At 36.3% G+C, this 10564-nt stretch overlaps 1 protein-coding gene across 1 annotated transcript in view; it reads right to left on the reverse strand.

The window, feature by feature from the left end:
• Positions 1 to 832: 832 nt before the first annotated feature.
• LOC137628902 (4-hydroxyphenylpyruvate dioxygenase-like protein) overlaps positions 833 to 10564 on the reverse strand; it is a 52140-nt gene continuing 42408 nt past the window's right edge. Inside the window, exons 2-6 of the mRNA XM_068360173.1 lie at positions 7475 to 8218; positions 6753 to 6916; positions 2509 to 2660; positions 1478 to 1608; positions 833 to 993 (exon numbers count right to left, since the gene is read on the reverse strand). Coding sequence (XP_068216274.1) covers positions 846 to 993; positions 1478 to 1608; positions 2509 to 2660; positions 6753 to 6916; positions 7475 to 8211 — 1332 coding nt within the window. The 5' untranslated portion in view covers positions 8212 to 8218 and the 3' untranslated portion in view covers positions 833 to 845. The remainder of the gene's footprint in view (positions 994 to 1477; positions 1609 to 2508; positions 2661 to 6752; positions 6917 to 7474; positions 8219 to 10564) is intronic.

Here is a 10564-nt window from a genome sequence, read left to right on the forward strand (position 1 = left end):
TCAGGTGTATGAGGACAAAGGAGAATATGTAAAGAATAGGCCAGACTATTCCGTGTATGTGTAGGTGAAAGGAAAATGAACCGTAACCAGAGAGAAGGATCCTATGTACAGTAGTAGCCTACTGTCTGCCCAGCCAAAGGATCCATAACTCTCTACCGGTAGTATTTCAATGGGTGGCTGGTGCCCTGGCCAACTTACTAGCTATATATATATATATATATATATATATATATATATATATATATATATATATATATGTATATATATATATATATATATATATATATATATATATATATATATATATATATATATATATATATATATATATTCAGTCTCTTGGTTATTGCCCTGCACTTGCCTCTGCCATCCATGAGCGACATAACCTTGGCACCAATATATTTCTGAGAAAACTAATGAAATAGGCCTACGTGTGTTCAGGATAATGAAATGCAAGATTTTTTTTCAGTCAATTGAATACTTGAACCTTTATAAAGTCACAAATGTATCTCTCAATTTTTAAGACTGATTATCAACAACAATGTCCATAGCAATTCTGGATAATACTGTGTAGTCCTACAATAAGATAGTCTATAGGCCTACAGGAACCCGGATCCGATTCAAGAAATGCAATCCGACAAAACTTGTTCCCAATTTCATAAATTTCATGACTTAAATTTTAAATTTTGTGTGCTATGTCAGAAAGAGAAAGGCTTTCTTCTTGATCTGTTAGGCCTATCGTGAAAGAAAGACCCTTATCCGAAGCTCTAAAACAGTTGAGCTTGTCTCATAGGACTGGTAAATCTACTTTTAATGGTTATTTCGTTGTCTCTTAAAAGTGTATTTCATTGTCTCTGATTGTGTAACAATATAGACCTAGCCAGAGCAGTGATATTTCCAGCACCGAAACCTCTCGCTCCTCTTCGCTGAATGACTTCCAGGAAGAAGGTGTCTTCGTCGAATATTGGTCCAGTAAATACTTGCATCAGATAGCTGGGGAAAAAAATGTATTAGGTATACATTAATGGAAAAATATGCTCTCTAAAATGTATAATATACTGAGTGGAAAGTATAGCTTTGCAAATACTGTAGTGACCTTTTGTTGTATCAAAGATAAGTTTATAGAAAAAATTCCATTAATTGATAAATCTCATTGAGATTAAAGTTTTATATGCTCTAAATAAATTCAGTTTCACGATAATATTATATTAGATTAATTTATATTATACTGAGTGGGAACTGACTTTACATGCAATGACATTTTTGTCAAAGATGAGTCTACTGAAAATTTTCATTTCATAAACCCTATTGGGATTACAGTTTAATATACTCTAATAAATCTATTTTCACTGTAATGATATATTATTAAATAAATTTATTAATGTTTTGATCACTTTGAAACGAAGGAAAATCATGACTTTAACAGTAGCTTTGAGCATCTTAAACACATTTTTTTTTTTTTTGTCATTAGGCCTACCTCTTCTTATTTCTGTCATTTATATCATCTGTGAAGATATCAGCCTCTGTGTCCAGAAGAACTCCCAGTTCCTTGAATAGCTTCAACTCATCTGCGTGACCTGCGTCTACAATTTCCTCTAATTTTACGCCCTGTGAAGAGAACAGAGCCATGTTACGCCATGAAACAGTTAATATTCCTACTTCTTTCACAGTAGGCATATCTTTCACCAATTTCACCTCAATTGAGAAACTTGTGTGATTTAATAGTTTGTGAAACTACTTTATGTAATGTGAAATTTCTAAGATCTCAAATGAAAACACTAGGCCTAGTATCATTTCTAATATCTCAGATGAGAAATAAAACTATATAAAACAATAGTTCTGAGATCTTAAATGAAGTATTGATATAAGCTTACTATTTTTGATACCTCAAATTGAAGAAAAAAGATAAAACTAAGTCTAACATTATTTATAAGCTCTCAAATAAAGAAGAAAACTGTGTATAGGACTAGTAATAACTAAAGGTTTATTTTCAAGAATTTTCTCTAAAACTTGTGAAAATGAAATGGAACTTTTTGCTTCTTAGATCTTAAACATGGTGCTAAAATAAGCTGAGCTTTTAGACCAAAACAAGCACGTGATAGGCCTATTCCCTTTGACCTGGGAAAGATTGAATGTAGGTCTAGAGGCTTAACGTATTTATTTGCTTTTGTGTTGAAGTAAAATAACGACAGGAACTAATTCTTCATAACTTCACTTTACATCGTTCAATATAAGCCATTCTAAAAACACATTAATTTTCAATTCCACGATTATCATGTACATACAACTGAATTATGATTAATTGTTTGTAACATGTCCCAGATACGCGATGACATTGTTCGATTTGTAAAAGTGTTGCTATAAATCATCTAATTTAGCAAACAGACTTTGATTTCTAAGCTAATTTTGTTAATAAACTATAAATAAGTAACCATGATATATTCCAGCTATGAAAAGATATAATTTAATCAATTTCAGTCACTATTATTGACAGAATATCAAAATTACCTCCTCGTAATAAGTTGGGGGAGCCTTTCTAAAGACTACTCCATTTCTAGCCATGAATTCGACGGTGGCAACCATGGTCGGTGTGTGTAGACCGATGTGCTGTACTCCGGGTCCTCTGTGAGCTTTTAGAAATTTGTCTACATGACTGTCACCTAAAAAAGAAGTTAATTATATATATATATATATATATATATATATATATATATATATATATATATATATATATATATATATATATACAGTGTATATATATATATATATATATATATATATATATATATTATATATATATATATATATATATATATATATATATATATATATATATTTACCAAGGCATTTACCCCTTTCGGGGTTTAGCAGACATCAAACAAAGGACCAAAAGGGGACCCTTTCTCTCTCCGCTCCTCCCAGCCTGACGAGGGATTCAGCCGAGTTTGGCTGGTACTGCTAGGGTGCCACAGCCCACCCTCCCACATTATCCACAAAAAATGAAGTTTCATAAACTGAATCCCCTACTGTTGCTACCTCCGTGGTCACCCAGGCGACCGAAGGAAGCAGCAGGGCCTACTGGAACTGTAACAAGATCGCTCGCCATTCATTGCTATTTCTAGCACGCTCTCTTGCCTCTCACATCTATCCTCCTATCACCCAGAGCTTTCTTCACTCCATCCATTCACTCAAACCTTGGCCTTCCTCTTGTACTTCTTCCATCAACTCTTGTATTCATCACCATTTTTTAGCAGACAGCTACTTTCTATTCTCTCAACATGGCCAAAAGACCTCAACACATTCATATCCACTCTAGCTGCTAACTCATTTCTTACACCCGTTCTCACACTCACTACTTCGTTCCTAAAACCTATCTAATCGAGATACACCAGCCATACTCCTCAAACACTTCATCTCAAACCCATTCAATTTCTGTCTCTCCGTCACTTCCATTCCCCACAACTCCGATCTATACATCACAGTTGGTGTAATCACTTTCTCATACAGAGGTCTCTTTACATCCATGCCTACCCCTCTATTCTTTACCACTCCCTTCACTGCCCCTAACACTTTGCATCTTTCATTCACTCTCTGACGTACATCTGCTTCCACTCCACCATTTGCTGTAACAACAGACCCCAAGTACTTAAACTGATCTACTTCTCCAACTAACTCTCCATTCAACATGACATTCAACCTTGCACCACCTTCCCTTCTCGCACATCTCATAACCTTACTCTCACCCACATTAACTCTCAACTTCCTTCTCTCACATACACTTCCAAACTCTGTCACTAATCGACCAAGCTTCTCTTCCAAGTCTACAACCAGTACAGTATCATCTGCAAACAACAACTGATTTGCCTCCCATTCATGATGACTCTCGTCTATCAGTTTAAGTCCTCGACCAAGTACTCGAGCATTCACCTCTCTCACCACTCCATCAACAAACAAATTGAACAACCATGGTGACATCACACATCCCTATCTCAGCCCAACTCTCACCGGAAACCAATTGCTCACTTCATTTCCTATCCTAACACATGCTTTACTACCTACGTAGAAACTCTTCTCTACTTGCAACAACCTTCCATATAACTTAATCACATTCCTCATTGCTTCCTTATCAATTCTATCATATGCTTTCTCCAGATCCACAAACACAACATACACCTCCTAACCTTTTGTTAAATATTTCTCGCACATCTGCCTAACTGTAAAAATCTGATTCATACAACCCCTACCTCTTCTAAAACCACCCTGTACTTCTAAGATTGCATTCTCTGTTTTATCCTTAATCCCATTAATTAGTACTCTGCCATACACTTTTCCAACCACACTCAACAATATACGCACACACACAGTCTACTGGTGCCATTTACAACATAAAACGCATATTAAGCAATCTCACCAAACATTCAAGTACAGTTACACCCCCTTCATTTAACATCTCAGTCCTCACACTATCCATACCAGGTGCTACTCCTACTCACGTTTCATCTAGTGCTCTCATCACTTCCTCTCTTGTAATCTCTCTCATTCTCATTTCCCATCACTGACACCTCAACACCTGCAGCAGCAATTATATCTGCCTCCCTATTATCCTCAGCATTCAGTAAACTTTCAAAATATTCCGCCCACCTTTTCCTTGCCTCCTCTCCTTTTAACAACCTTCCATTTCCATCTTTCACTGCTTCTTCAATTCTCGAACCCCCCTTCCTTACTCTCTTCACTTCTTTTCAAAACTTCTTCTTATTCTCTTTGTATGAACGACTCAAACCCGGACTCCATCTCCAGTAAGCTGCCCTCTTTGCCTCAGCTACCTTACATTTTACTTCCACATTTTTCTCTCTATATCTTTCATACTTCTCTACACTATTACTCTGCAGCCATTCTTCAAATGCCCTCTTTATCTCTTCCACTTTCACCTTCACTCCTTCATTCCACCATTCACTGCCCTTCCTCATGCTGCCTCCAACAATCCTCTTGCCACACACATCACTTACAATCCCAACAAAATTTTATTTTACTAACTTCCACTCCTCTTCTAAATTACCAGTTTCTCTCACTTTCACTCTGTCATATGCCATTTCCAACCTTTCGTGATATTCACTTTTTACCTCTGGTTTTATTAACTCTTCAACCTTCACTACCTCCCTTTTACATTCCCCCACTCTATTCCCCAACTCTTTCGCTACAACTAATTTTCCTTCCACCAAAAAATTATCAGACATAATGTTAGCCATACCCCTAAACACTTGCATGTCTTTCAATCTTCCAAACATTTTTCTAGTTATCAACACATAATCCATTAATGCCTATTCTATCACGCTTCCATTTGCCACTTTTACCCATGTATATTTGTTATCTTTCATTTAAAAAAAAAACTACAACTTATTACTAGCTCTTACTCAATTGACATACAGTATCAACCAGTCTCTCACCACTCTCATTTTCCCCTTGTATGCCATACTTCCAAATGATACCTTCTACCTCTCCGGCACCCACTCTAGCATTCAAGTCACCCATGACAACTACATGATGCCTTCTACTCAGTCCTTCTACACACCTAGTTAATTCATTCCAGAATTATTACCGCTCTTCTTCACTTTTCTCAAAACCTGGTCCATACGCACTAACAAAAGCTCAACATTCCCTACCCAACCTAACCCTTATCCACATTAACCTAGATGATATTTCCTTCCATTCCACTACTTTACTTGTCATCCATTAGCTCAGCAATAAATTCACACCCTCTCTTGTTCTTCACCTTTCAATACCAGACACTCTACCAGTCACTTCACCAAACATTACTTCACCCTTCCCTTTTATCTTTGTCTCATACAAAGCCAATATATCCATCCTTCTATTCCTAAACATACTTCCAATCTCACATCTTTTACTCTCTATCGTACTACATCCACGCACATTCAGACACCCCAAAACTAGAATGTGGGGAGCAGTCACTCTCCTCCCAGCTCCATCTTTTTAATATTCCACAGGAATATAAAATACGGGCGAGGGGGTTCCCAACCCCCTCGTCCCGTCCTTTTTAGTCACTTTGACGACACGCAGGGATACATTGGCACTATTCTAATTGTTGTTATGCCCCCACGGCATTATTATTAGCTAAGCTACAACCGTAGTTAGAAAAGCAGGATACTATAATCCCAAGGGTTCCAACAGGGTAGAATAGCCCAGTGAGGAAAGGAAATAAGGAAATAGATGAACCATATGAAAAGTAATAAGAAATGAAAATAAAATATTTTAAGACAGGTAACAATATTGAAACAGATTTTTCATGTAGAAACTATAAAAACTATATATATAATGTATATATATATATATATATATATATGCAAAAGAACCTCAGGGAAAATATAAATATAGAGTGAATCATGAGAGTACTCTTGAGAAAGTAATAAGACGAAACTAGTCGATTCGGTTAAGTAGATCGCCCCAAGCGTAGTTGGGACATGGGCCTTTGCATTGATAGCCCATGAAAAACTGCTCAGGGTTCACTCTAAGTATTTTAATTTATCATTATACCGTATATATATATATATATATATATATATATATATATATATATATATATATATATATATATATATATATATATATATATATATATATATATATATATATATATATATATATATATATTGTTACCTTCATTCTAAATTGTTCAGTCAGTATGGAAATATACTTAACTTTTATAAACAAAACTAAATAATACCTGATTTACTTACTAACTTCCGGCAAGGGCTCGGCAATGACCAACTTCAGAGATGAGTCGTCCTCTCCATCAGGCGGAGACTTGAGTCCGGACTCGGAACATCTCCAGTATTCCATCACTTTCAAGCGTAGGCCTATGTTGTCCCTCAGTACAAATCCCTCTTCTTCATTTTCTTCTCTGTGAGGGAAAATGGTCAGAGTTAGCATTTAATGCGTCCCTATTTGCTGGTTTCTTCACACGAGACTTATCACACTAGGCCTACTGTTTAATTATTCCCACACTTATGGGTAATACAAGTGTCTTAATTCTTGCTTGTTTGTTTATCTAATTTATGTATTTTATATGAATTATAATCCTGAGAAATAGAAATCTACCATTTCTATTCCACCATCTGACTATATTTCATCACAACAGTAGTTTCATTGATTCTATGTTTATCAGCATTGCAGGAAATTCTATCCAACAATTTCCAAGTTTGTTGGTTTATCCTAGAGTGCTGTTAACATAATTTCTGGATTGATAATATTTCCAAATACTATATACACCCTGTTATTCAATTTTGAAAGCTAATATTTTGGCATGTAATCTTGAAAAGTAAGTCAAGGTTACTCATATGGAGATATGAGGTCAATGTTATCAACTGATCAATATGATCAGATCTGAAGAGTAATAGAGGGAAGAAGCTCCATTTGAAATAAAACAACAAAAACAAAAATAGCAATGATAGAAACCCACCTATTAGCTAAGAAGCGCTTCATACCAAAGCAGAATTCGTACCAAGAAAGCAACTCTTTTGACTTGCCGATTTCACAAACATACGTCAGGTGGTCGATGTGTGTTGAAAGTGGGAGAAAAGAAGATGAGTTGTCATGGAGATTCCACAGATCTGGAGATTCAGAAAAGTCTCTGAGGATACTGGCTGGAATAAGGCCAGGTTTTCCGCCATGAACGTCGATGGTTTCAAACCCGGGAAGGAAGTCTCCAGCGTACTTTGATTTGTCTATCAAGGTGTGAACGATGTTACCGCAGCATGACCTCACTATGGAATACCTGACCTGACCCATCTTACCAAGCAGATTAGTGGCTTCCCTTAACACCTGGCCTCCCTTAGACCGAACCTTTTGGGTCACGGCGTCGACGTCTTTGACAACCAAGGCTACGTTGAAGACCGAGTCTATGGTGTGAGTTGCAGCATCTTCACAGCAGAAAACGGTCCAGTGTTCTCTGTCCTGCGAGCCAGCTTCCCCGCTGTCTCCGTCATTTTTGGTGGGTTCACTGTTGATTCCACGGCAAACGTTTTGGTTCCTCCTTACGACAACAAATACAGAGTTTCCACTCTTCAGGGCTAGTTTGGACGCCGCAGGGGTGACACGGTATGCAAAAGGGGTGAAGCCAAAACCTTTGGAGAGGAGGGGCATGATTTTGTCGTCCTTGACGCACACCTCCACGTGGTGGAGGACGGAGCAACTCATGGTGAAGCTGAAAGGAAAACAGAGAGATACTGGTTATAAAATAGCAAGTGATGTTGGTTACGAAACAGATCTGTGGTAATTCTGAGTGGTTATTATTATTATTATTATTATTATTATTATTATTATTATTATTATTATTATTAGCTAAGTTACAACCCTAGCTGGAGAAGCAGAATGCTATAAGCCCAAGGGCTCCAAAGGGGAAAAGTAGGAACTGATGCTGGTTAAAAAATAGTCTGGTGGTTATCAAATAGCAACTAATGTTGGTGTTGGTTATAAAATAAAGACTGGTGGTTCTAAGACAGGATATACAATAGAGGTTGTTGATGGATATAAAATAAGAATTGATGCTGAATATAAAATAGGGTGATGGTGGTTATATGATAGAGGAATAGATTTTTTATGAATAATGAAACAGATCAACTTTGGTTATAAAGAATAGATTGGTGTTGGATATAGAAACAGATGCTGACCATAGAATAGACAGGTGATGGTTATAAAATATGTATATTTAGTCATTATATAACGATATATAAAAAGAGGGAAGTCTCTCTCTCTCTCTCTCTCTCTCTCTCTCTCTCTCTCTCTCTCTCTCTCTCTCAATATTAAAATCCAAATACTTTTATTTCCATTCCTGATTTACTTGAAGAATAAAATGGATAACTTTAAAGGCTGCAAATGTGGTTCATATCTTCTTAATACTAAAATCACACCGTCATCGGTATTTTATTTTAATAGAGAATTACGTATTTTCAATAAGAATATGTATCATCGAGAGAGAGAGAGAGAGAGAGAGAGAGAGAGAGAGAGAGAGAGAGAGAGAGAGATTTCTAGTTTCTCACCAAACATCATAGAGAAGATTGTTATTACGAGAGAGAGAGAGAGAGAGAGAGAGAGAGAGAGAGAGAGAGAGAGAGAGAGAGATTTCTGTATTCTCATCAAACATTATAGAGAGAGAGAGAGAGAGAGAGAGAGAGAGAGAGAGAGAGAGAGAGAGATCATCATCTCTCCATCTATGTTTATTGACTCAAAGGACATTTGATAGATTTCACCAGTGATCTCTATTTTGAGCTTTTACTCCAATAATTCTCCATCATCATCTATTTCACGCTTCATAGTCCTCAGCCATGTAGGCCTGATACTTCCAACTCTTCTAGTGCCTTGTGGAGCCCAGCTGAATGTTTAGTGAATTCATCTCTCCTGGGGAGTGCGAAGAGCATGCCCAAACCATCTCCATCTACCCTTCATCTTGATCACATCCACGTACGGCACTTGAATAATCTCTCTTATAGTTTCATTTCTAATCCTTTCCTGCCATTTAACTTCCAATATTCTTCTGAGGGCTTTGTTCTCAAATCTACTATATCTGTTGGATATTGTTTCATTGTCATACCACAACTCATGTCCATAGAGTAACACTGATCTCACTAAACTGATATAGAGCCTGATTTTTATATATAATTTCAGGCGATTTGATTTCCAACTTTTACTTAACCTAGCCATTGTCTTGTTTGCTTTTTCAATCTTTCACTAAACTCTAATTCTAAAGACCCTGTATTGGAGATCATTGTTCCTAAATACTTAAATGATTCTACCTCAGTAATCTTTTCTCCATCCAGTGATATTTCTTCTTTCATTACATATTCCGTTCTCGTCATCTCTGTCTTTCTTCTATTTAACTTCAGCCAAACCTCGCCTGATATTTCATGCATTCTAGTAAGCAAGCATTGAAAATCTTGTGGTGTTCTGCCAATAAGGCCAGCATCATCAGCATACCCTGGGTCAGTTAATTTCCTATTACCAATCCAGTCCAATCCTTCACCATCTCTAACTGTTCAACGCATTACAAAATCCACGAGGAAGATAAACAACATAGGTGACAACACATTCCCTTGGAACACTCCACAGTTCACTGGAAATTCAAATGATAGGACTCCACTAACACACACACACACACACACACACACACATATATATATATATATATATATATATATATATATATATATATATATATATATATATATATATATATATATATATAAATGCACAGTGCAAATATTCATTCGACTGTATATTATTTACCATTTGTCATTACACCATTATTACATAATAATAACTTTAGAATGTCTGAAATACGATACAGTCTGGTAGAATTATTATGTTTAGCGGCCAAAAGATGGCGCTGAAAAGAGTGTGTTGGTGATCTTTTTCCTTGACTTTCTAGTCCATATGGAAAAAGAGCAATGTTGCCAACATCTTACTATATCATCATTTTGGGCTATTTTTTTTTTCCAAAGTTTACTTTTCACAGGCAACTTGTGAGTAGATGGTACTTGCTTGAATTGAATCT

The sequence above is a fragment of the Palaemon carinicauda genome, chromosome 36, assembly GCF_036898095.1.
Source record: "Palaemon carinicauda isolate YSFRI2023 chromosome 36, ASM3689809v2, whole genome shotgun sequence".
NCBI classification, from domain to species: domain Eukaryota; kingdom Metazoa; phylum Arthropoda; class Malacostraca; order Decapoda; family Palaemonidae; genus Palaemon; species Palaemon carinicauda.